The 27958-nt window shown below is 37.0% G+C and overlaps 2 protein-coding genes across 4 annotated transcripts in view; both read right to left on the bottom strand.

Annotated features, from left to right (window-relative positions):
- Positions 1-3714: 3714 nt before the first annotated feature.
- Positions 3715-16726, bottom strand: LOC135099854 (ankyrin repeat and MYND domain-containing protein 2-like). The gene is made up of 4 exons (XM_064002463.1): positions 16378-16726; positions 10738-11043; positions 10166-10300; positions 3715-6716 (listed from the first exon to the last, which is right to left on the bottom strand). The coding sequence occupies exons 1-4, from the start codon at positions 16570-16572 to the stop codon at positions 6087-6089; spliced, it is 1266 nt and encodes a 421-aa protein (XP_063858533.1). The 5' UTR covers positions 16573-16726; the 3' UTR covers positions 3715-6086.
- Positions 16727-22955: 6229 nt separating this feature from the next.
- LOC135099852 (urea transporter 2-like) overlaps positions 22956-27958 on the bottom strand; it is a 17165-nt gene continuing 12162 nt past the window's right edge. For 2 of the 3 annotated variants that reach the window (XM_064002459.1, XM_064002462.1), the window contains exons 6-9: positions 25408-25555; positions 25104-25288; positions 24798-24935; positions 22956-24625 (exon numbers count right to left, since the gene is read on the bottom strand). In XM_064002459.1, coding sequence (XP_063858529.1) covers positions 24557-24625; positions 24798-24935; positions 25104-25288; positions 25408-25555 — 540 coding nt within the window. In that variant the 3' untranslated portion in view covers positions 22956-24556. The remainder of the gene's footprint in view (positions 24626-24797; positions 24936-25103; positions 25289-25407; positions 25556-27958) is intronic. The other variant, XM_064002460.1, reaches the window with a different exon arrangement.

Raw genomic sequence — 27958 nt, 5'->3', positions numbered from 1 at the left:
GTGTTGTAAGTATTTTTTATCATGATTGCGTCACACTGGACCTATGATTGCATCACGACAGACCTACAACTGTCACAACAATGTTACAACAGCATTACGAGAGTGCTATGATGCGTTGAATAGTCATGAAGTTCCACAGTTTTTGAAGCATACACAAAAAATTCAGGACAGCATCATAATGATTTATTACTATCAAGACTTGTCATAACTGACCACAAAACTGCATCATGACAGCTATGATGACTATTCTTGGTGCTGCCATGACAAGAATCTTGAATGTGTGACAGGGGCATCACAGTCCATCAGTAGCGGCAGAACCCCCATAACATCTCCCCAGCATCCACCATGGACTAGAGATGCACTTCACAATGGACTGTGTTGCTGTTGAGCCAAATGACATTGCAATAAAGCATTCTGTTGGCCATGGTAACTAATGAGGAAGAGGAAACAGCTGAATTATGATGAAGGGAAGCCAGTGATACTTTGTCAGTGATACTTTGTCAAAGCTGAAGAGTTGCTGATGTTTCACCAACAAATTGTGACCCCCTGCGACAAACCCAGAAGGTTGCAGACATGTCACCAACAGGTCACAAATCAATAAAAACCGTCATGAAAACCACTCACAATGACACCACTATTGCAAGATAGTGGCGTTGTCAGAGACTATCTCATGACTGTGTAAAACGGTGTGAACTCAGTCTTAGTCATGAATCAAAAAATGTGATTAATCAGTTCACCTACCACCCAGGCAAACTGACTTCCTGTGCAGGTTATAGGTGTGTGTGTGTGTGTGTGTGTGTGTTTGTATATATATATATATATATATATATATATATATATATATATATATATATATATATATATATATATATATATATATATATATATATATATATATATATATATATATATATATATATATATATATATATATATATTAAGGGTGTATATGGGCAGGAGTCTTTCTCTATTACATATCTCATTGAATGTGATAGCTAGTTGAGCATTTATTATTTTTCTTACGATATTCTCCTTATATCTTATGATTGTCTTATATTCTTTTTTAATTGGCTGTATGACTTCGCCGAAGCTAGTCATTTTCGCTAGATTGCGATTTCGGGTCCTTGACCCTTCTTCAGTAGCGAAGGTCTTTCCGTATTGAGGGTGTCGGAGAGAATGGCTCAAGCTGATTGCGGGGGTGTATTTATACCGGTAGGCTTGTCACCCCGCTGCGCTTCCTGGTCTCTGATTGGCTGACTGCTGTCGCGGGCTTTGCTGGGCTGCTATCCAAGCTGGGTCTTCGCGCGCTTGGTAATACTTGTAGGTCTTCGGATTGTTGATTTAATGTAGGGTTTGTCTCTTTTATATATAGTGCTTCTAAGATGGGGAGATGCCTGGTGTCTGGGCATGTAGTTAGGATCTCCATTTTATCTACTAGCATTCCTCTTGTGATGTTTATGTTATGCTTCTCCTTCAGATGTTTCTTGGGTGCTCCTGCTGCGAGGTGGAAAGTTAGTCATTGGGAGAGTCTTGTTGTCGTCATGCCAACATAGGTGGAGGGAAGGACTTCACAGTTTCCTTGGTTACACATAAACCTATATATGACATGTGACTTTTGAAGGCTCTCTTTCTCTTTTGAGGGGTTATTTTTCAGAAGAAGATGGCTGGTTTTCTTGGTGTTGTAATAAATTATCAGTTTAACTTGTCTGTCAGGGTCGGAAGGCTTGATGTTCCTCTTCACAATCTGCGTGATGGCCCTCTCATCTTCTTCGTAGGCGGTAGAGAAAGTTGCTTTATACTCGTAGATGTTGATGTTCCCTTTCTTATCCTCTTGTTGCTTCTTGTTATGCCAGCTGTCGACAATTTTCTTTACTAGGCGGTTGATGTCCTTTTCACTGAAATTGTTGTTTATGAGGACTTGAGTTGAGTGCTGTATTTCTTGGTGGACTTGTTTCCACGTGCTGCAGTGTGTAAGCGCTCTTCTGATGTAGGCTGAGATAGTGGAATCCTTGTACCTCGTGGGACATGATATATATTACAATATATATATATATATATATATATATATATATATATATATATATATATATATATATATATATATATATATATATATATATATATATATATATATTGTAATGGTGAAGCAGATGGGCAAACCTTTTAATGTGTAGCACTTTCTCACCCTGCAGCAAGTAAGGTAAAGGATGTAAGCTGAGGGGTTGTGATCTCACTGCCCCAATGTGTGGCATGAGAATGGCCTCAGTCCTACCCAAAGATCAATCACTATGAGCTCTAAAGTTCTTTCTGTAAGGGAACAGTTGTTGGATAGCCAGGCTTTAGGGGAATTACTTGTTTCCTCTCCAGCTGTCATTCTAGCTTCTCTGCATACTTGTACTCTTCTCTCTAACATTTCACTTTCTTCCTGTTCATCCATACATGACCTAACATTTTATCCCCTATCATACTCCAATCTATCTCTTATTTGGGAAAAATTTTGCCCTTTGAACATCCCTCCCTACTTTACCATCAAAAACATCTTTTCTCATTTACTTGTCCATTGCTATATAATTGTCATACTCTTCTTATTCCTCTTTCTCTTCCATCAGATGCTCAGCATTTTTATCTGGTTCATCTACATCACTTTCCCACCACACCTGTTAACTTCAAGATCAAAGACACATAAGGCCATGTCCACACTATCGGGCAGTTCATGACAGGCAAACTCTGTTACTATATCCCATTCCAATACACAAGCTGGAAAGGGTGAGTGGCAGGCATGGAAGTAACATTAGAAGTGAGGAAATGATGGGTGAACATGAATGAACAGCTGCCTGTTAGTGCACTAAAGCAAAACACCAAAAACTGTCTCATCTGTTAGGTGGTGCTAAACACTATAGGTTTCCCACACAGGGCTATTTTTCTTCTCCATGGGGCTGGCCATGGTGAGACAGTTCTCACACCTTGGAGTCCACTTATTGTCTACTGAACAAGCTTAACTGCATCTCTTGAACAGTGTGGAATAGATACTACATGTAGATGCTGCCCAGTAAGGGCAGAACCTGACTGGTTCTGTCCAAAAGTGAAGGGTTTGCACCTTTACCTCATCTGGTAACACTGCAACCAGTGCCCATTGGGCACTGCCCAATAGTTACGAACACGGCTTAACTTATAGAATGTGACACAACCATTCTTTCATTCAGTACTCATGGTCCCTATATTACTGTCTAAAAAAATAATAAATAAATAAATAAATAAACAAATAAATAAATAAAAAAGTCATCTGCTCTGACACAATAAATAAATAAAAAAAGTCTTCTACTCTATGACACACTAAATAAAAAAAAAATAAAAAGTCATCTGCTCTATGACACACCAGAGTGGAAGATGTCAAGGGCAAATCCCTATGATAAGAATTTGTAATTCAAAATTATATGAAGCCAAATTTTTATTGACATATAATAATACTGTCCACAAATCTTAATACTAATTCCTGATCAGCAAATTTGGCCTAACCTTATGCATAAATGCCAAAATAATGATGTCATTCATATTCTACAAAATATTTAATGCATCTGGCAACTATCTTAACTTTTCAAATCTCCACTTAATGAAATGCAATTCATTAGTCCATGTATTGATTTCTACTTAATTTGGTGGTCAGTCAGTAAGTGCCAAGTAATTTAAATCTACTGGTGTACTGAAAAGTCAATGTGTTTGAACAGCACATGCTTATCTTTGATGCTTGAAAAAATAACAAATAAATAGAAAAAAATAAATAAATAATCCATGCATAACAGGCCAGGAATTCCACACAGGGTGGCCCAGACAAGGCACCACAGATTCACACTTAGTTCCATCATTAATAATAATAACAATAATAATAATGATAATAATAATAATAATAATAAATGATAATGATAATGGGTAAAAAGAAAAAAGGCAGCTAGTTTTACAGATTTGTTCTGACTGAGCTTCAGCTGGATGGACTAGATGGGAACAGACCCAGAGATTTTTTTTAGTTATCATGGCTAAAGAAAACCACTGCAACCTTTAACAAACAGCAGCAAATGCTTCACACATTTCTCTCATAAATGTTTGCAAGTAGTGTCTTGGTTCCATTTAATGTTTCTCAGCCAATCAATATGCAGCAACCACAGCAAACAAGGGATATATTTTGAATAAGATGTTTGAGACCATGAGGGTTTGTGATATAGTAAACAAGATTTTGACTACATTTTGTTTCTAATATAAAAAATAATCAAAGACAAAACAGAGTTAAAAAAAATTAGAGAACTTGAGACAACTCTGTACATTGACTTGTACAACACCTTCACTTAAGTGTGGTAATCACACTCATTTGGCAGCAAAGCACTCCCAAAATGTTCAGTGTAGGCGATAGAAAGTTGAAAAAGTTTGCCCCATACCATGTTCTGTGTAGACAATGGCATTTGAAAAGTTTGTCCTTGCCATGCCATTACTGAAAAAGCTGTAATCACAAATAAATAAGTTCACTGTATCCTAAACTGCCAAATAACAACTTTGTTATTCATATTTTTATTGTTTCTATGCACCATGATCTGTAAATAACCAACTTTCCCATTGTGGAAGTACTTGAGCATCAGGATATTCTTCCCCCAACCTATCCTTCACTCCATACTTCCATTCATTATTTCTCTCTCTGCAATCTTGGAAATTGTTTCATCTTTATCTGCTTGCATACTGTGTTGAATCTTCACAATTTAAAAGTTTTGACATTATATTTCAACTACCTCGCTCCCTTGCCAGCAACCCTTTGTTCTATTTGCAATGAGTGTGTTGCTCACACTTATTCCTTTAACATGAACTTTTATACTCAATATTTTTTTTTTATTATTATTTTCATCATTATTAAAATAATGCAAATAACAATATTATATTATTATTTGCATTGCCAAGTAAGATTTTTCATTTCTCTACATGATATCATTGGCTGTGAGGTCATGAATAAAGACAGATGTTTTGCACTGTCAACACTAGACAACACGTGCCATTTGACTATGAAATAAGTACTATACATGTGTGTGTGTGTGTGTGTGTGTGTGTGTGTGTGTGTGTGTGTGTGTGTGTGTGTGTGTGTGTGTGTGTGTGTGTGTGTGTGTGTGTGTGTCTGCTATTCCCTTTTGTCCCCACTATGATGGATACTCAAGACAAAGCCTGGCATATGTAGATGAGTACATTTTTTACTCCAGTAATGAGAATAACATAGATCTTCATTATCACAATTTCATCCCTCAAAAACGATAAAGGTCTGTGAGTGATAATTTTGTGTGATGCTTCATTTCTCAATATTTCAGTCTTTCAAATATCAACTGTTTTGTCAGGTAATTAAGATTATATCCTTTACTTATGCAGTGGAAAAAAAAAAAAAAATTAATATATATATATATATATATATATATATATATATATATATATATATATATATATATATATATATATATATATATATATATATATATATATATATATATATATATATATATATATATATATTTAGTGTCCTATACTTGACATAAGTTGAAATCCCCCAAATTGGGCAAGGAGCCAATTAGTAAAGTAATCTGGATTTTGTGACACTACTATTTAGGGCAATTGTACACTACTACCATGCCATAGAAATACTCGTATTAATAAAAAAAATTAAAAAAGCATGTTATGTAAGCAGGGGAGAGTGGTTGAATGTCGTTATGCTGGGGCTAAGCTTTAGTGCTGTGGTGGAATTTGCTGTGGTAATTTCCAACAGTGAGGTTTACTCTACTCCTAGCTCCACTTTAAATCTGTTTTAGCAACACTCACATAATGGTTTACCCTCTACATATTTTGAGTTACAATGAAAATATTCACTTAAGAATATAGTTTGGTTTGGAGTAGCACATCTAAGTACTCTAAAAGGCTTGTTAACTTGACATCTGCTTTTACACATGAATATCACTTTGTTTTGCACACAATTGTAACTTAGTTGACATTCACTTAATAATATTTGCATGTAATGTTCATTCACTACATGACATCTGCAACATACTGTATGAAGTCCTTTCCTACCTCTAAGAAACGTTAATACTTTTTGCTTGACTAGCTAAATCTTTGTCATGATCTTCATCTTTTTTTTCTTCTATATCAGCAGTTGCACTAGCTTTTTTACTTTCTTTTTCCTCTTCCTCTTTCCTTCTTTCTTCTTGTAATTTCTTTTCTTGTTTCTGATATTCTACACAAAGCTTGTCACAAAACTTCTTGTGGATGGGCCAATGTAATTTCTGACAACATTTATCACAGTACTGAACCATCTTACATTTTGAGCATTTTTTAAGGTCTTTACTCATTTCATGACCACAAGTGGAACATGCCTTGTCATCCTGGAAGGCCCTCTGGCCATTGATGCAGCCACTGAGGATGCAGAGTGATGAAGTGTCTCCTAAGTGATTGCCACTCATATTTCGCACAAGTTGAATAAAAAGGGGCATCTCAACCCATGGAAAAGCCTTGATAGCATCTCTAATATAGTACTCTAAATGCTCCTCGACACCATCCGATGACCGACTTCGAAGCCATTTTCGAATTATACTTTCAAAAATACACGTATCTGTTTTCTTTTGTGTTTCTAGGTCCATCTTCTTCAGCTCCTTCTCCAAAGTTTTTAAAACATATGCCAAGTAGTGGAATTTCATGCAGATTACCTGTAAAACACAAAATAGGAAGTACTGTTACAAATACTGGCAAATTATTAAAATATTTGTTCCAGACATGCATGGATTTTAGACTCATCTTTGTATTTCTTAGAGGCTATGGAAAAGAAACTTAACAAAAACAAACCTTAGCAAAAAAAAAAGATAGTATTCTAACATTTGAAAAAAATTCATAAATTTGTAAAAAAAAAAAAAATAGTATTCTAACATTTGAAAAAAATCATAAATTTGTTTTCAGTGTTGCACCTTACTAAGTTACTTCTTTTTAATATTTAGAGCCAGAAAACCGTCATTAGGTAATGCGCAAGAAAAATGTGCAAAAAACCCTCACTCATCCTTACACACACGCACACACAATAGTTGAGCCCCTTGCAGTAGGGTGTCATCAGCATCAGCACTTTGAACCTAATGAGGGTGTCACTTCATGCCTCTATTCCACTCTTTGAACCTTGATTGATGGTGTGATTAATTTTGTACACACTTTCTTTCTCCTATAAATGATCTTTGGGAACTGTAGTCTTCCACTGTCAGTAGGAGCAAGACTAGATAGCTAGAGCCATCCAATGATATTCAGACTGCTTGCAGGAAACATTTTTTTCATGTGATTTTCATGGCAGCAGAACTATTCTCTAGAGTTTTGCTCTTCCACATCAAGATTTTCATAAATAAAGTAAAATTCAAGAAAGCAATGCAATGTATTGTTGTAGCTAATAGATATACACTCTATGCAGCAATAGTGATCAGCTGGATAATGCGGGACAGGACTGTGTGGCCACTTACCATTGATGCACTATTATACTTAAATGTCCTGCAATCTCTAAATCATAGCATTAAAAGCATCTGACCATAAAATATTTATGACTTGGAATGACTTTATCTTTTGTTTCTATAACTTTCTCCATAGGTATCTTTTGTTTCTATAACTTTCTCCATAGGACTTCATAGGATACCCTGTAGTGTATGTTTTCATATTAGAACATCCTGTAATGTATGTTTTCATATTTGCATTAAATGTGCTTCTTGTTGCATATCACTTATTAGATGCGAAATCTTACGGAATGATGATTTAAACATGGGACTGCATTTATAAGAACATAACATAAGAAATGAGGGAAGCTGCAAGAAGTGACCAGGCTTACACGTGGCAGTCCCCGTATTAAATATACCTACCTATTTCCACCTATCATCCATCCATAAAACCTGTCTAAGCTTCTCTGAAAGTTCCCTAATGTCTTAGCACTAACATGATAAATGAGTCCATTCCACTCATCTACCACTCTATTTGAGAACAAATTTCTTCCTATCTCTTTCTTAAACCTAATTTTTTAAGCTTGAACCTGTTACTTCCTGTTCTATCCTGGTTGCTGATCCTAAGAATTTTGCTTACATCCACCTTGTTATAACCCTTATACCATTTAAAGACTTCTATCAGGTCCTATCTTAACCTGTGTCTCTCTAAAGAATGTAAATTTAACAGCTTCAATCTCGCCTCATAAGGAATACTCCTCATTCCCTGTATCCTCTTAGTCATTTTCCTCTGTACTGATTCTAATAGACCTATATCTTTCCTTTAAATTGGGGACCAGAATTGCACAGCGTAGTCTAGATGAGGTCTGACCAGCACCAAATATAACTTTAATATTACTTCGGGCCTTCCACTTTCAACGCTCGTAAAAATGAATCCTAATACCCTATTTGCCATGTTTCTAGCCTCTATGCATTGCTTACCTAGATGGAGTTCAGAGCTAACTATAAATCTTAAATCTTTTTCGTACCCTGATCCCACCAGAGTTTCGTTGTTTATTGTGTACCTACTGTGTGGGTTTCCTCTACCTATGCTAAGTACTTTGCATTTGTTGATATTAAACTGCATTTGCCATCTATCTGTCCATTCATTCATCCTATCTAAATCTGCCTGCAAGGGGATGGCATCTGATTCTGACCTAATTAATCTACCTACCTATGTGTCATCAGCAAATTTACTAAAAACATCATTACTAATTCCACTATCCAAGTCCAATATATATTAAAAACAACAATGGCCCTAATACTGATCCCTGTGGCACCTCACTAATTACATGACCCCACTTGGATTTAGAGCCATTTATTACAACTCTGTTGCCTGTTGCTTAGTCATGATCTTATCCAGCCTAACACCTTCCCATCTATCCTGTGTGCCCTAACCTTTCTCAGGAGCCTCTGATGTGGTACCTTCTCAAAAGCTTTACTAAAGTCCAGATATAAGATGTCATAATTATCACCATTATCTACTGCCTCATATACTTTACTGTAAAAAACTTAACAAGTTCATCAGGCAAAACTTCCCCTTTGTGAAGCCATGCTGTGACTGATTTATCAATTATGTTTGTCTAAATGCTCCCTAATGTTCCTCACTATTACTGACTCCAATATTTTACCTACAACTGAAGTTAAGCTGACAGGTCTATAATTAGATGCTAAGGTTTAATCTCCTTTCTTAAAGATGGGTACTACATTAGCCTGCCTCCACATTAGTGGTACCTCCCCTGACTCAAGTGACTTCCAAAAGACAGAAACTAATGGCTCACTAATAATCTCTGCATTCCTTAAGTACTCTGGGATATATTTCATCTGGTCTTCGTGTCTTGAACTTTTTTTAGCTTATCTGTCTCCTGTTCCACTATCTCCTTAATTATGGAAACATGTCAGCTTCTCATTCTCATCTGCTCTAAACATCTGTTCACTATTTGTCATATCCTGCATGTTTTCCTGGGTGAAAACAGTTAAAAAATACTCATTCAGAATTTTACTAATCTCCTCCCCAGAACTAACCAGCTCCCTATCTGCTGCCTTTAATGGACCTATAGTATCCTTATTCTTCATCCTGTATACCTGATACCTTGGGGTCTGTCTTCACCTGGCTGGCTACCTTTAATTCGTAATTGCTCTTAACTTTCCTCGTTAACCTCCTGACTGTTCTAATTCATTATACTGTGGCCTTAAAACCTCTTTACCTGCCCATAATCTCTTATATATACTTCTCTTCTGCCCTATATAATGTTTTAACCTAGTAGTCATCCATTTAGGGTAATTTTTCTGTGATCTTATTGCTCTATATGGGATTAATGACTTCACTAATTATGCACACTATTCACAACAATGTACGAGTATCTTACTTCACTTAATAATTTTGATGAATATCATTATGCAGTGCAATGTATCTAACTGATCTGTGGTATATATCATAGATTTGAAGCTCATGCAAAAAATAACAAAGCAAACCTTATCATGAGTGTCAGAATAAACAAACAGCTTTATTATATACATACTGTCAAAGTTTATCAATTCAACATTTGTGCACCAATTTTCTCAAAGAAAGCACATGTGGAATTTTCAACACATCTGTAACAGAAGTAATACATACACTACTATCAAAAGGATAAGAAAAGTTAGTTACTGACCTCATTTACATTCTCTGAGCGTTTACTTTCCTTCTCACACATGTGTTCAAGTAGCCGCCATGCCTTGTTTATGTTCACCTGCAGGATATCTGAGGCTCCTACAATAAGTGCAATCCGAACTGGATGGAGATTAACCTGCAGGAAATGAGTTATGTATGGATTCTGTGGTAATTCAGGAATGTGGTGATCATGCTGCCCACCATGATTGTACCCATGCAGTGGAATTCTATCACAATGCAATCAACCCCAGAATGGGAAATCTCAGTAATACAGCTCAGCAACCCCACTCTGGGAAAAGTCACCTTGAAATCAAACTTATTCCCCATCAAAAAGGACATCCTAACACAGGCTGAGACATATAAATCATCCCATCACCTACAATGGAAAATAAGTGTATTGATGAAATGATGATGATAATCTGTGGTAAGGCAATAATAATAGAAAGATTTAGAAATACATATATGAATAATTAGTCTGAATGAGGAGTTACATAGCTAATAACTAACAGATGAACTGTTACCCATTCATAAATTGTTAAGGCCATAACAGAACCCATTACTTTCTCTGCATACCTGCATGATAAGGTCATAGACAGCTTTGGCTGCTGAGGATGGAAGCTTGGCCTCCTTCTCTAATCCTGATGGTTGAGTGTATTGGGTTACATCACACATGGGCACATAATTGTTTATCAGTGCTACTACTGCATGATTACCCACAAAAGCTGCCATCTGTGTGGCAGTTCTGCCCAGAGTGTTAGTATGATAAGTTCTGGCTCCAGCTGTTAAAAGATGTTGTACTGCTTCAACATTGCCAGACAACGCAGCAAAATGCAGTGGAGAGTAACGATGGTCATGGCTGTCTGAGTTTACATCACCTCCCTGAGAGAGAGAAAAAAAAAAAATGTCATCTTTTTGAAGAATAACAGCAATATGAGGTATATAATAGCTAATTTTTTTACTCCTTTTACTCCAGCATTTCCTGTAAACCACATTCATTGTACAAGAAATTCTAGCACAGGTGCAAAGAACAGGCCAGAGCATTGTAGTCATGCAGCAGTTGCCAACTGCCTAACCTCCACAGATTCATTGTATTGTGCTGAACTGCATTATTTGCACCTGAACCAGGCTCATTGTATTGTGCCAAATTGCATTATTTGCACCTGAACTAGAGTTTCTTGGCCAAGCAAAGAACTGCTCAGTTCCAGGCTCCCTACTCTCCAGACATAGTTTCCTGTGATATCTGGCACTTCCTTAAGCTCAAGATGCCAGTCCCAATTTGAAAGCTGAGGCTGTGTATAGAATCATAAAGAGATTACATAGAGCTAAAACCAAAGACCACCTTCATATCAACATTTTTGTGTCTACTCAACATGCACAATATTTTTTTTATTTTGTCAACCTGCATCAATTAGCATATAAACTCCCATTGCAACTAGTAGCCAGCAAGGAAGTGTGTCCTTTGCTGGCTTGTGCATCTGTTCTGCATTGTGCATATACAGTAAAATCCCTCTCATCCGGCATTCGAGTATCCGGCAGCTTCAAGTATTCAGCACATTTTTCCCCGAGCCTTAAAATCAATAAAAAACCAATGTGTACTCATAAAATTGATTAAAATTCCCGCGCAAGGCATACTTTGTCCCCTCGCCACCAGAGCGCACTGCTTTGCGCCACCCACAGCCCACTGCACTGTGTTTACTCAGTGACTCAGTCCCGCGTGTGCACTGTTTATCGCCTGACGCCTTCATCATGCCTAAAGTTGTAGAAAAGAGGAAGCGTGTTGTGCTTACACTTAAGCAAAAGGTAGATATTTGTCGACGATTAGAGAGAGGTGAAAGCAGACAGCAACTAATGGTGGAATATGGTGTGGGCTCATCAACTATTTATGACATTAAATCCCAAACGAAAAAGTTGCGGGATTACATGAAAGCCACTGACACCCCAAAGGCAGCGGAAAATCGCCACACACTGCAGTATCATCGTGGTGAAATGATGGACAAAGTGGTTCAGCTTGAAAAGATCAGGAGTCACAATTACAGGCCCAATGATACAAGAGAAAGGGCGTGATTTAGCTAAGAAGATGGGCGAGGAAGGGGCATGCCAGTTCTCTGATGGTTGGCTCCACAGGTTCAAGGTTCATCATGGCATAAGGAAGCTGGACATCTCGGGAGAATCAAAATCTGCCAACTTACCCTCGGCTGAAGAGTTTGTCAACAGGTAAGAATAGAGAGAGAGAGAGAGAGAGAGAGAGAGAGAGAGAGAGAGAGAGAGAGAGAGAGAGAGAGAGAGAGAGAGAGAGAGAGAGAGAGAGAGAGAGAGAGAGAGAGAGAGAGAGAGAGAGAGAGAGAGAGAGAGAGAGAGAGAGAGAGAGAGAGAGAGAGAGAGAGAGAGAGAGAGAGAGAGAGAGAGAGAGAGAGAGAGAGAGAGAGAGAGAGAGAGAGAACCTAATTTCTTTGTCTAAACCTCGTTCTGTTTTTATTTTTTATAGGTTTGCGAAGATAGTTGAGGACCATAACCTGACGTCTGAGCAGATTTACAACACCAACGAGACTGGCCTGTTCTACCGCTGTCTGCCAAGAACCACACTTGCAAGCGAGTCGGAGGGAGACGTGAAGGGATTCAAACAGAGCAAGGACAGGCTGACAGTTCTGTGCTCCGCTAACTTGGCTGGTACGCACAAAGTCAAGTTGTGCGTGGTTGGCAAGCACAAGAAGCCGCTCTGTTTTAAGAACGTGAATTACCTGCCTGTCGATTATCGTAACCAACGAAGTGCTTGGATGACAGCTGAAATTTTCCTTGACTGGTTCGAGCATTGCTTTGTGCCATCTGTCAAGGAAAATCTGAAGAAAAATGGTCTCCCAGAGGACAGTAAGGTAGTTTTATTATTAGATAATTGTAGAGCTCATCCACCAGCAGAGGAACTTGTTGTGGGAAATATTTTTGCTGTATATTTGCCCCCTAATGTCACAAGTGTTATTCAACCCATGGATCAGGGAGTCATTCAAAATTTTAAGATGAACTATCGTAAGAGTTTCCTTCGCAAACTTGTTAATTATGAGGACGGCACAATCCCCGAGTTCCAAAAACAGTTTAATGTTAAGGATGCGATATTCATGGCTTCACTTGCTTGGCTAGACGTTAAAAGGCAAACATTGATGCGATGTTGGCGCAAATTGTACCCTTTGATGATGTGTGATGATGAGGATGATGAGGAGTTTGAAGGGTTTGTAGGTGGCATGAAAAATTCGGTGGTGAGCGAGCTGAGGGAAAAGGGAGGAAATGTGCAACTTAAAGTGACAGGTGAAGCGTTACAGGAATGGGTGGATGTGGACGAAAATCAGGCAGTAACATTCACTCTCACAGACGAGGAACTTATCAACGCTGTAGTAGAAGATCATTTAGAGAAAATTAGTGGTGATAGTGATGATGATGATGATGATAATGAGCCTAAAGTAACTTGGGAACAGGCTGTGAAACACATAGCTGGCTTTGTCAGGTTTACTGAGCAGTGCACATACATGTCAACCATGTCAACCCGAGATGTTATGACCCTTCACTGCATTGAGAATGAGTTTTTGCTGCAAAGAAGAAGGAGCTGCAAACAAGGAGACATTAGAAACTATTTTAAAGTAGTTTGTAAGGGAAAAGAAATGGAGCAAACAAGTACAGAATCTGATGATGTTGATGACCCAGAGGGTGTTGAATGAGAGGTGTGGGGAGTGAAAGTGTCACAAACACTTGTACATTTTCATATCTTTATTGTATGCTATACATGTTGGCTAATATTGAATAAAGCAAATAAGTGTATACGTACTTTATTTTTGTAACCCATCAACTTACTTATAAGAGGAAAGTATTAAAGAGAATGTTAGTACAGTAGTATTGTGTTGGTGAGTGTGAGGTGGCAGCGCGGGTGGCGACGTGCGGCACAGCGATCAGCTGATCTTTGTTATGGTAAGATGCATGAGTGTAGGGTGGTGATTGTGGACATAATTTCACTTCTATTCAAGTATCCGGCAACTTCTGGTATCCGGCATGTCGGCGGTCCCGTTGATGCCGGATAAGAGGGATTTTACTGTATGCAACATATCTTGTGCAAGATCCAATTGAACTCTAGCTATTTCTTGAACCTGTATTTCTCAATGCATGCACAAAATGTTAATATAAAGGAGCCCAAAAGTTAAGCCAATTTTTGTCCTTTGACCTAAGATTAAATATTTATGAAAAGACCTCAAATATATATATATATATATATATATATATATATATATATATATATATATATATATATATATATATATATATATATATATATATATATATATAAACACACACTGATACATACATATAACATATATAAATACCATACATTCATATTGCTAAGAATGATGTTACTCTGTGGTAAAAGGTACACCAACATATTTGCACCCTTGGCTCCACAAGCACTAGCACTAAATCCCCGTGTCGTGAAAAAATCAGCACAGCAAAAATCATCCCAGTGCACATGTGCAGTAGTGGATCTTCCCCATTGGAGAGGTGCAAAAACAAAGTCCTCAACATCACAATAAGATTGCCCCCAGTGGAAGGTCTGTTAGGTCAGGTTAATCCAGTTTAATTTAGTTTTGGTTAGTTTATGTTAGTTTAATTAAGGCTATGTTAGGTTATGTTAGTTTAGATTTGGTTATGTTAGTTTAGGCTAGGTTAGTTTGGTTAGGTTAGGCTACTGTAGAATGAATGGAATGTTTATAATTTTCTTTTGATAGATTAATTAAATTGATGAAGTTAATACTGTACCTATGTATAATCTATCTATCTATCTATCTATCTATCTATCTATCTATATATATATATATATATATATATATATATATATATATATATATATATATATATATATATATATATATATATATATATATATATATATATATATATATATATATATACTCGTATATTCCTCTACAGCAGGGGTTCCCAACCTGGGGTACATGTACCCCCAATGGTACATTATATTAGGTCTCAGAGGATAACTACTGCTGTGCAACACATGGTGTTGTAATCTGCAGTCAGATTGCACTATGTCATGTTTTGTTTTTCAAATTTCCTCATTTTAGCAAGCAAAACTTTCATCAAAATTATATCAAAAGTACAGTGAATACCATTTGGCTTTTGCTATTATGGAACTAACCATGGCTGCAATCTGTACTGGGCCTGAAATGATCAGGTACGGTACATAATAATCATTATGGATAATGATAAAAAAGATATGTATGTGATGGATCAAGATATTTTGTAAATTACTTTAGTTTGTTGATGTTGTCACCTTAAGATTCCTATGCAGTCTACACATAGGTAGAAATTTCAAAATAAAATATAAAAATATTACAGTTCCATCTTTTTATTATTGATTTATTTATTGGTACATGGGAACCTATAAAAATGTCCAAGGGGTACAGAGGAACAAAAAGGGTGGGAACCCCTGCTCTACAGCAATATATATTATATATATATATATATATATATATATATATATATATATATATATATATATATATATATATATATATATATATATATATATATATATATATACATATATATATATATATATATATATATATATATATATATATATATATATATATATATATATATATATATATATATAATATATATATATATATATATATATATATATATATATATATATATATATATATATATATATATATATCCTATTCCATTCCTCTACAGTATATAAACAATTGAGGTCTGGGACAATTTTATCACTGGAACGATTTTTTCATGAGCAAGAGAATTGTCCCTGGGACGATTCTCTTGCTTGTGCCGATTTTCACAACACCGGTTTACTTAACTTGACTCTGTTTGAGGTGTCACTTGATACACCATGTTACTGGAGCCTCATATGTAAAGCACTGCCTATGGATCAGCTTGAGAAGACCCATTATTTGTCATTCTATTAAGATACATGGAATAAATTGGTGAATATCTTCAGACTTCACAATACACTTTTTAACAGTCTAGCATTAAGGTTATTTCAAGTTCAAAATAAAACCTGACATAACTAACCTAATAAAGGGTTTGCCCTTCTAGAACCTCGATGATATAGAAAATTCAATATCACCTCCATTTCAAAATTTGTTAACCAAGATCATCTACCAAAATATTCTGAATGACAAAATCTATTATACTCACATGGTCAATAAGCATCTTACAGAGGTCAGCATTTCCCTTGTAGGCCGCATGATGCAGGGCTGTCATGCCACTGCTGTCTGTGTCATTCACTTTAGCTTCACCTTTCAGGAGCAAATTTCTGATGGATGTGACATCTTCACCCAGAGTTACAAGCTGAATGAGTTCTGGTGGTGGCGCTGGGGCAGAGTCTGTCATGGTCACAAGTACACACCAACAGGTCTCGACTTCAACTGCACCGATCAGCTGTGCTGTATTCGGCAGCGATCAGCCTGCTGGGCAGCCACGCAGTGTTTACACCGAGGTGCGTGAGCTGTGACGTGCTGGGCGGGGCGGGGCGGGGACCACAGACATGGGACCATCTCAATGAAGGAGACGATATAAATTACTTCTCACCACACTTCTGATGGGTTGATAATTAAAAAAATTAAAAAAAAAAGTACTTATTTTGCTTTTATCCCTCAACGACAAAGCTGAACAATAAATTATAACAAAGCTATAATGTCCAGCCTGAACCTGATGGAAATGTTCTAGAAACTTGCATTAGCAGATAGCGGGTCTGTTTTAAGCGCATACCCTAAAAAAAAATAGGAGAAAAGAAACGACGGACATTTCTCTTTTGTATAATTTCTCCATGTAAGCATCTGTAACACACACTCTCTCTCTCTCTCTCTGAAGCCCATAATCACTGTTAAGTATGTGGCCATACACATAGGTCTATAGAGAATTTGTGAAGTAACGCTGATAATGTCTGATTTCTTTCTTACCTTGGTGAAGGGCTCCCTCACCAATCACTGCGGCATCATCCACGAGGGAAAAAATAATAATAAAAAAAAAAAAAACTCAGGAATGTCAAAACCAATTTATAAGTAGTTGGCTAATGTTATGTGCAGCCAAGAGAGAGAGAGAGAGAGAGAGAGAGAGAGAGAGAGAGAGAGAGAGTCTAACAAAAGATATAGGCAAAGACTACGTTTACAAAGAAGACGTTTATAAGATTAGACAGTCGGTATCTGTAATAAGTATTCTGTACAGCTTCTTCGAGATGAAAGTTCCATGGATTGATAACTCATAAAGGAAAGAGGCGAGATCTAACAAAAGTACAAAAAATATTTCAACTAAGATCTCTTGCACAACTGTGAACCACTCTTTAAAATTATTGAAATCGGGAGAGTACCCACTCTGAGCTTCCTTATCATAATAATGTCAGCTCGGAGTAATTAATTAACAGAGTATAAATTTAGCCTTGATAATCTCTCGGCGTACTGTTCTCAGACTCTTGTGTTCTTTTCTGTGTTCTTTTCTCAATGGACAGATTCCTGAGTTAGAAAGACATCAACTACAAGGCAGGAAGAAATGCTCGACCACTTCCATCTTATGACCATATGAGAAGTCTTCAATCCAGAATTTCAGTTACCTATAAAGGACTGGTTGGTTTAACAGGTGTAATTAACAACAAATCCCTTGCTGCGATTAAAGAATAGACATATCACGGCTGACGTGCCCGCTGACATACTCATTAGAAGCAATAGGTCAATGATAATAGACTGGAAAGAAGACAACAGTTTATTATTATGTAACCATACAGTTGATAGATATACTCTTAAAAGGATCTTGTAGGAAACTGATGTTAAACAAGTTCCTTGATATATATATATATATATATATATATATATATATATATATATATATATATATATATATATATATATATATATATATATATATATATATATATATATATATATATATATATATATATATATATATATATATATATATATATATATATATATATATATATATACATAAAACACACACACACACACGTGTGTGTGTGTGTGTGTGTGTTGTCATTACAATTATTTCAGGATTCTATAGCACAAGGAGGCAGACAAAAATCCTTAAATCATTATCTCCGAAAGAGAACTATCATTCATGTTGGCTGCCACCCTTTGAGTGGTGTGTGCCTCTTAGCTGTGCGTTGTTTGACAGAGAAAGTGGAATTAGATGTAGGTATTAGTATTTTTGTTACATTTGATCCCATACTGCAATCAGTGATTTAATTATTCAGTGTTGTGTATGAGTAACATGTTATATTTACATGAATCCCAAATCGAAATCTTGTCATAATTTCCCAATATCTTCGATTATAGAGCTCGATATTCTATCCTTCATCCGGGGACTGATTTGTAACCACTGGACCACCGCATTCCTCTCTCTCGCTTGTCTCTCCAAAGTTACCTGATGCCTTTTACCAACTTTCTTTACGACAGTTCTTAAGATATACTCATTTACTGTAGATGACAAATTAGCGTGTGATTTTTCATAGTTTTTAGAGAGGTATTTAAAAATATAATGTACTTTCGTCGCTTTAAACGAATGCTGGAGATGGTGCAAATAATATGACGGATTATTTCTTATTCGTGTAAATTACTAAATCCTGCATGCTCTTACTAACAACTTCTATAATTGCTAAGAAAATTAATCCTTTATGACATTTATAACTTTGGGTCGAGAGGACAAGTCTGCCGGTAGATCAGTCACGCATGTGACCACACCGCTAGCTGCTCCCAATCCGTGTGTGTGCGCCAACGAAAGCCGAGTGATGTGGCAAACTGGTCCTCTGGTATGATTTATTGGCGCTGCTATATGTACAGTAACTTAGATATTATAGATCCAGTGCATCAGGAGGGTTCTCTAATTATCTAATATTGATTATTGGACCAAATGTAATCAATAGGGCTGGCATGCGAATCCCTGTCAGCAGCCAAGCTCAAACCCAGTCACTCGCGTGCCAGTCGTCATTTTCGAGATGAACCACTGAAGACGTCAGATGCTTTGCTAATGGACCAAAACAGACCTGATAGTAAGGAAGCATGTTCGTTGGTTATGAGGGAAGGGCTGTTCAGATCGCCTTAAGAATTCACTAAGAGAGCTCTAGTAGTATAACGTATATAACTATATCGGTAGTAATCTACATCAATTTCATGAATCAGCAACGTAAATTTGATGATAAATGAATATGAAAGGAAAGTCTTGATCGCTTTTACCTTGGTGTGTGTGTGTTCACACACACACACACACACACATATATATATATATATATATATATATATATATATATATATATATATATATATATATATATATATATATATATATATATATATATATATATATATATATATGTGTGTGTGTGTGTGTGTGTGTGTGTGTGTGTCAAGTTGATAGATGGAGGAATTGAGTTTTGAGGTATTAAACAATACTAAGTTCCAGTCAGAAATTTTGGAGAGATCAGAAGTCAGGCGTTCTGTGGTTTCCCTGTTAGAACTGTTTACTTCCTAAAGGGTTGGGCGTCTATGAAAAGACGTGGGAAAGGGCAGGTTGATATCATCACCGTAGGAGTGGATAGGACAAGAAGTTTGGTTTAGAAGATCATTGATGAATAATAGGAGGAGAGTATCTGAGAGAACAGAACCCTGAGGAACACCTCGGTTAATAGATCTAGAAGAACAATGACCTTCTACCACAGCGTCAATAAAATGGTCAGAAAGGAAACTTGAGATTAAGTTACAGAGAGAAGTATAGAAGCCATAAGAAGGTAGTTTGGAAATCAAAGGTTTGTGCCACACTCTACCAAAAGCTTTTGATATGTCTAAGGCAACAGCAAAAGTTTCACCAAAATCCCTAAAAGAGGATCAGCCAAAAGATCAATAGTAGAGCGGCCTTGACGGAACCCATACTGGCGATCAGATAAAAAGTTGTGAAGTGATAGATGTTTCAGAATCTTCCTATTGAGGATACATTCCATACTTTAGAGAGACAGGAAATTAAAGCAATAGGGCGGTAGTTTGAGAGATTAGAATGGTCAACCTTTTTAGGAACAGGTTGAATGTAGGGATACTTCCAGTAAGAAAGATAGGTAGATGTTGATAGACATATTTCAAAGAGTTTGCCTAGGCAAGGTGCAAGCGCAGAGGCACAGTTTTGGAGAACAATAGGAGAGACCTTATCAGGTCCATAAGCCTTCTGAGGGTTTAGGCCAGTGATAGCATGGAATTTAAATAGGTAGCATGAAGTAGTCAGAGAGTGGAGGAGAGGGAGGAACAAGCCCTGAATCATCCAAGATAAAGTTTTTAGCAAAGGTTTGAGCGAAGAGTTCCGCTTTAGAAATAGATGAGATGGCAATGGTGACATCAGGTTGAAATAAAAGAGGGAAAGATGAAGAAGCAAAGTTATTGGGGATGTTTTTGGCTAAGTGCCAGAAGTCACGAGAGGAGTTAGATCTTGAAAGATTTTGACACTTTCTGTTAATGAAGATCAGACATTTGTTTAGGCTAAGTTGATACAGATTGGTCCGGTTGAACAAAGCCAGTGTGCATTGTGTGAGATGTTTTTAATGCAAACCCTGCCTATAAATATTAAAGTGTCCCACTAAGCACATTTAATAAGATTTAAAGAACATATAAAACGAAGCGTTGGAATCTAATTATTTTTTTTTAACATGCCATACATTGATGGAATGAACGTCTGAAAAATTAGAAATGTGTACGGAAATTTACCAGACGCAAGCGGTGGCACCAAAACGAGTGGCTACCAGTATCTGTCGATTTGCCTGTTTCAGTAATGTATGGCCAGACCAGTACTCTGATGAGATTAAAGTTACCAGTGACTTTTTTTTCATATAAGAATAATTGGTTTCTTTCATTAAGCGGACATGCAATTAACACATAAACAGTCATGGTAGCTAGCGCCTGATGTTTAGGTAATAGCTTGATAAATAGATTATAACTTTGCTTTTTATAGGGATAGAAAAGTGAAGTTAAAGATTTAGTGGAAGAAAGTAGTAAAATAACATAAATATCGTAGGAGATAACAGTTTGGAAGGTGGTTCGCCTTGCTTTTCTTATTACATGCTGACAACAACTTCGTACTCTGGCAATGCTACTTGGTATTTTCTAGAGTGATGTGTACATGTTAAAGGCACTTTTTTTTTTTCTTTATGAAAACCATATGTTGAACTTCATTTTCTTCTCGAAATCCCTTAAAAAAAATGGAAGAATTTTCAATTTTTTTTTTTCTGATAATGTAGATACGTTTCTAACATAAGAAAGAAAATAGGTCCATAGGAAGTGCGTAGATAACATTTAATTTTTAACAAAACTTTAAAAAAAAACACTTCATTGATTGATTTAACCTTTATATATCAATATTTCCTGATAATAAAATTTATTATGTTTTAAAATTCTGTAATCTCGAAGAAAAATTCTTGGATCGCAAAATTTATATATATATATTTTTTTTCAGGTCCGGACCTTAAAAAAAATTAAAATTTTCGATTTAAAAAATTTCACCTGTTCATGTAGATTGTTCCTAACTTAAAAGAGAGATATTCTGAGTACGTCAAACATCATTTTGATTTTTTTTTTTTTTTTGACAAAAAAAAAAAAAAAACATTTTATTGATGGATATAAACTTTTTATCTCAATATTTTTCTTATACTTCTCATGTTTTAGAATGATGTAATCTTGAAAGAAATTTTATAATTGTAACATTTTTTTTCATTTTTCTAAGTCCAGACATTTTGCGTTTATCCCATAGACTTCCTGCTACTTATTTTTATTTTATTTTATTTATTTATTTTTTTCAACTGTTTGATAAATAACAGGTAGTTCCATGTTTTTTTTTTCATTCTTCTAGCACTACATTACAAAATCATCCTTCACTGTCGCAAAAATTATTCAGGAAGAATGCATTTTTATCCAGCAATGTACTTAAGTAGGTGAGCGCAACCATGAAGTTAGTTTAAAATACAACATTATAAAGGGTATGATTTGGCAACTATTTACGAAGTAAATCACCTCTCCTGTGGCTGAAGATCGTACGGATCCTAAGATTTTACTGCAGTGAGTTGCTTTTGGAATACAGAGAAGTTATACCTCCTCCCTTCTTGCGCTGCACAACATTTTCTGCTCTGTCTCACCCTTATTCTGTCTACCTTACTAATCCAAGAGCTAACCAGTGTTTTCCGTCTTTCATCCCTCTCACTGATAAACCCTTTGGAAATCAGTACTTCCTTCTGCTTATCCTGCTTCCTACGACTTGAACGGTTTTCAAAAAAGGATATCAAGATATTTTTGGATAAAAAAGGACCACGTTCAGAAACTCTTTCCATAGTTATTACTTTTTGGAAGCAATAGTTGAACTCTCTCTCTCTCTCTCTCTCTCTCTCTCTCTCTCTCTCTCTCTCTCTCTCTCTCTCTCTCTCTCTCTCTTCTAATCCTCGGGAAGCCACTTGTGACGTAAAAAAAAATAATAATGATAAAGAAACTAAAGATGCTTCAAGGTTCAGAATGATATGCGATTTTCTTTTTTTCCTTTTCAGCAGCAGGTCACACACCTTTGGAACAGACCTCGTGCCAGTAATGTAATTTCCCAATATTCACGTGCATACTATAACAGCTGCAGGTTTGTCTCCGGGAATAGTTTCAGGCATGAGCGTTGTAAATGAGACTGTGCGAAGCAGTGTGAGAGACAATTTGCGTTGGGGAGAAGGATGCGATAAATCACAACTTCTCATATGAATAATTTAACCTATTACCAGTTTATTTTCACCTCTACATAAAGATATTGTGTAAAACATTAAAGTGCATCATAACATGCTAGTACACAAAGTTTATTCTGTAACATGCATATCCAGCTTCAAATATCTAATATCTTAGATATATAAATGCAGACGTTTAAATAAAGAAGTAAAAAAACCTTTGCCATTAAGCTCATTGTGTGTCGGATGTGTTGCCTGTCACCGTAAGTCAAGCTAAGATAGAAACAAGGACTATTTTTTTTTTTCTCAGTTTTACAACATTACCATGCTTCAGGGTCTCTCATGAAAAGAGGGGGACAAGTAATCAGCTGATATGGATGTAAGTTTAGGTTTTTAATAACAATAGACTAGACCACTGTTACACTGACAGGAACGATGAATCAATGCATCACCTTAACACATCTAATATACAACTGAGAAGTCTGTCCGTGTGTGTGTGTGTGTGTGTGTGTGTGTGTGTGTGTGTGTCGTAGGCAGCTGGAATTTTTAGTTTAATAGGATGGAATTAGGAAGGTGGATTGGGATATAGCCCCAGATAAGTCAAAATGAACTTTATCTTGCTTTTTCTTTTCGTCATCTTAAGAGCAATTAATATCATAGAGCAATTTGATATCACTGAAAAGTTCTTTGAGAGCTTCATCCATACATGCAAATTCGAAGTCAGTAATGTAGATCACGTCAGAGGTCACTCCAGAACTGTAAATACAAATAATATGAAGTTTGGTAATCTATTCACTTACAGATGTGTCACAATAAGTTTCGTTCTGACAGAAATTTTGCATTTATTTTGATTAAAAGTATTTATTATTTTTTCTTAAGGAGAAATTCATAGATTTAACAACGAAAATTAGAATTTTGCCACCATATTTGCAATTTTGGTCGTCGAGGACTGAAGTTGGTACTACCAAAAAGCTCTTTGAGAGTCTCAATCTTATGTAAAAATGAGAGGTTAGTAGAGTAAATCGTGACCTTGGTCAAGTCCGAGATCATTCTTGCAATTTTGATGATCAGGAACTCATTTTGTTATCGTCAAAAGCTCTTTTAAGAGTCCCAAACATGTATACTGGTTAGAGGTCAGTGATGTATAATGCAGCTGTGATGCTAGTAACATGGATCACTAACTTAACTCAGAGGAGAGTCACAAATCCCTATAGTTATAAACTCATTTTAGCATTGCTGAAAACTTCTGTGGTAGCTCCAGTTATCTACGTAAATGAAGCGTCAGTGCTATAGATCATGGAACTTTTCGGTCAGATCAGAGATCACAAAGCAGATGAAAACGGGTGAGGGGCAAAGGATCATAAAGCTCTTGTTCCTCCTTACATGATTTTAGGCAATGGAGTATAGATAAGTGGTGTGTACAATTTATTTACCCGAAAATCCCTATAATCTTCCATGACAACTATTCAAATAGGACAAAGACAAAAGGTCCAGGGTAGGTGAAGCGTTACAGGACATGAAAGGACTGAAGATCTGTGGCAGTGTGCAAAAAATGTGATAAAAAAAAAAATCTAACTAGGGAACAGCTAGATACACCCATAAAGATACTTGAGATTGGCCCCAACGAACCAAAGAGCTTCACAACATAGGCTGAGTGACTGCATCGTCTGCATTCTTTGTTGGCTCTGGGGTCTTTGCCGACGACTTCTGAAAGATAGTTTCAACTAAAAAAAGGAGTCAGGAGGAGGACGATAATGCTATGAAAAGATCCAAGAGTTGACACAAAGACATTCGCCAGATATGTCAAACACTGATGCTTATTACGTGAGAGATAACACAATCTGGTGATACATCAAACATGATCAGAGTGTTAACTTACCTCCTTGTGCTGCACCAGATGAAGCTCAGGGAATGTGGGATTGCCAACACGGAGTGAGGGTGGCCCAGAGGCCATGGCGGCGGCCAGCATCAACACCGATGCCAAGCAGAAGGGGAAAGTAAACACCGGCAGGCCGTTCTACCAAGAGAAAAAAATATTAGTCTCAATAGCATTATGGTGGCGTTCATACAAAGGATACGATGTCACAATACTGTACTGGTAAGAAAGCTCCATCCCCGAAGTCTTCCTGCAGGCAGCCAAACCAAGAACAACTAATGTGCTATAGTTAGAAAAGTTCGCACTTACAGCAGCATAGACGGGGTTGAGAGCAGACTGGATGAAAGTGGCAAAGACAGCGTTGATGGCGGCCAACAGAAGAATGCGTGGATTGGGCACCATGAAGAATGAGATCGAGCCGGCGGCTAGGAAGCCATTGTAACCCCACACACCATGGTACACAGCGGCATAAGGCGATGATGACACCAACAAACCTGAGGTAAGGGAATCATGTCTCTGTGGTCTTAACTGTAACGCCTGCATGGCTTATTATATCTAAGAACAGTAGGACTTCACATATCAAGATAGACAAAATTTCGGTAGGGACAATAACCTGAAAATGTGCCCAGAGCGGCCCCCACGTAGCTGGCAAGAGCGAGGATTGGAGAAAAAATGAAGAGGGCCAAGTACACCAGACAAGAACAAGCCACATCCTCCACTGCCCAGACGTGGCCCGCAGCAAGGAGAGTGCCACGGAATACCTGTGAAGAACAAACATATTAGTGCCACAAATCCTTCTGAAAGGCAGAAAGTTGTTACGGGGAGCAAAACTTCATGGCATCCATGATGAATGAGCCTGCCAGATATGCAACCGCGAATTGTTTTCAGTAATTGTCTTTTCTATGGTAGAATAATGTTACAATAAAAGTTCTTCATCTCGGCATTACAAAAATACACAGGAAATGTAATTGTGAATCTACAGGTAAAGTCGAACTTGAGGTAAAGACAAAACCTTATTCCCTCAAATGGGAGAATGTGGGATAGGAATATAGGGATTGGAATATATCAGGAGCCTAAGCTCGTTGTCCGTATTTTTTTATTTACTTACTTATTTATTTATTTATTTATTATTATTATCATTATTATTATTATTATTATTATTATTATTATTATTAATATTATTGTTATTTATTTATCTATTTTATTTTATTTTTTTTTTTTTTTTCATACTGATAACGCCGGTAATACACTGGGTGCTTTTCCTTCGAAGACTGTATTTCTTTGCACAGATTTGGCAGAAAATCCTTTCGAGGAAAATTATCTTTTGATGATGAATTTGTCATGAGTACAGCGTAGTAGAGGTGTCGCTGCCGAAAGAAGAAAGAAAGGCAGTTTCACGAAGTAACCGTGCTTTGTGTTCCATCGGTTTCACGAAATCACACCCAGTATCCCCACACTCTCTCTCTCTCTCTCTCTCTCTCTCTCTCTCTCTCTCTCTCTCTCTCTCTCTCTCTCTCTCTCTCTCTCTCTCTCATTGTTTGGCAGGGTAAGGGTAATCGCTTTTTGTATGGAAGTAGAAATGAATTCGTCTGTCAATATTATCAGTTCTAAAACAGTGAATCGATTAGTTGTCAGTATTATCTAATATCATAGCTATAATTAATTATAGTGTCAATTTAATCTTTTTTTTTTTATGTAGGAGGGACACTGGCCAAGGGAAAAAGAAAAATCCAATAAAAAAAATGCCCACTGAAATGCCAGTCCGATAAAAGGGTCAAAGTAGTAAAGAATTGATGGATAAGTGTCTTGAAACCTCCCTCTTGAAGGAATTCAAGTCATAGGAAGGTGGAAATACAGAAGCAGGCAGGGAGTTCCAGAGTTTACCAGAGAAAAGGATGAATGATTGAGAATACTGGTTAACTCTTGCGTTAGAGAGGTGGACAGAATAGGAGTGAGAGAAAGAAGAAAGTCTTGTGCAGCGAAGCCAGGGGAGGAGGGAAGGCATGCACTTAGCAAGATCAGAAGAGCAGTTAGCATGAAAATAGCGGTAGAAGACAGCTAGAGATGCAACATTGCGGCTGTGAGAGAGAGGCTGAAGACAGTCAGTTAGTGGAGAGGAGTTGATGAGACGAAAAGCTTTTGATTCCAACCTGTCTAGAAGAGCAGTATGAGTGGAACCCCCAGACATGTGAAGCATACTCCATACATGAACGGATAAGGCCCTTGTACAGAATTAGCAGCTGGGGGGGGTGAGAAAAACTGGCGGAGACGTCTCAGAACGCCTAACTTCATAGAAGCTGTTTTAGCTAGAGATGAGATGTGAAGTTTCCAGTTCAGATTATAAGTAAAGGACAGACCGAGGATGTTCAGTGTAGAAGAGGGGGACAGTTGAGTGTCATTGAAGAAGAGGGGATAGTTGTCTGGAAGGTTGTGTCGAGTTGATAGATGGAGGAATTGAGTTTTTGAGGCATTGAACAATACCAAGTTTGCTCTACCCCAATCAGAAATTTTAGAAAGACCAGAAGTCAAGCGTTCTGTGGCTTCCCTGCGTGAAATGTTTACCTCCTAAAGGGTTGGACGTCTATGAAAAGACATGGAAAAGTGCAGGGTGGTATCATCAGCGTAGGAGTGGATAGGACAAGAAGTTTGGTTTAGAAGATCATTAATGAATAATAAGAAGAGAGTGGGTGACAGGACAGAACCCTGGGGAACACCACTGTTAATAGATTTAGGAGAAGAACAGTGACCGTCTACTACAGCAGCAATAGAACGGTCAGAAAGGAAACTTGAGATGAAGTTACAGAGAGAAGGATAGAAGCCGTAGGAGGGTAGTTTGGAAATCAAAGCTTTATGCCAGACTCTATCAAAAGCTCTTGATATGTCCAAGGCAACAGCAAAAGTTTCACCAAAATCTCTAAAAGAGGATGACCAAGACTCAGTAAGGAAAGCCAGATCACCAGTAGAGCGGCCTTGACGGAACCCATACTGGCGATCAGATAGAAGGTTGTGAAGTGATAGATGTTTAAGAATCTTCCTGTTGAAGATAGATTCAAAAACTTTAGATAGGCAGGAAATTAAAGCAATAGGACAGTAGTTTGAGGGATTGGAACGGTCACTCTTTTTAGGAACAGGCTGAATGTAGGCAAACTTCCAGCAAGAAGGAA

This window comes from Scylla paramamosain, chromosome 4 (assembly GCF_035594125.1).
Source record: "Scylla paramamosain isolate STU-SP2022 chromosome 4, ASM3559412v1, whole genome shotgun sequence".
In the NCBI taxonomy this organism is placed as follows: Eukaryota; Metazoa; Arthropoda; class Malacostraca; order Decapoda; family Portunidae; genus Scylla; species Scylla paramamosain.
This window is presented reverse-complemented; position numbering and strand designations above follow the sequence as displayed.

Bases quoted from the DNA above. Each gene is read 5' to 3' on its own strand.
- LOC135099854 (XM_064002463.1), bottom strand. From the start codon at position 16,572: ATGACAGACTCTGCCCCAGCGCCACCACCAGAACTCATTCAGCTTGTA. The intron at 11,044-16,377 runs GTGAGTATAATA...TCTCTCTCTCAG, and splicing joins GTAAGATGCTTATTGACCAT to GGAGGTGATGTAAACTCAGA. The intron at 10,301-10,737 runs GTATGCAGAGAA...CATTTCCTGCAG, and splicing joins TCTATGACCTTATCATGCAG to GTTAATCTCCATCCAGTTCG.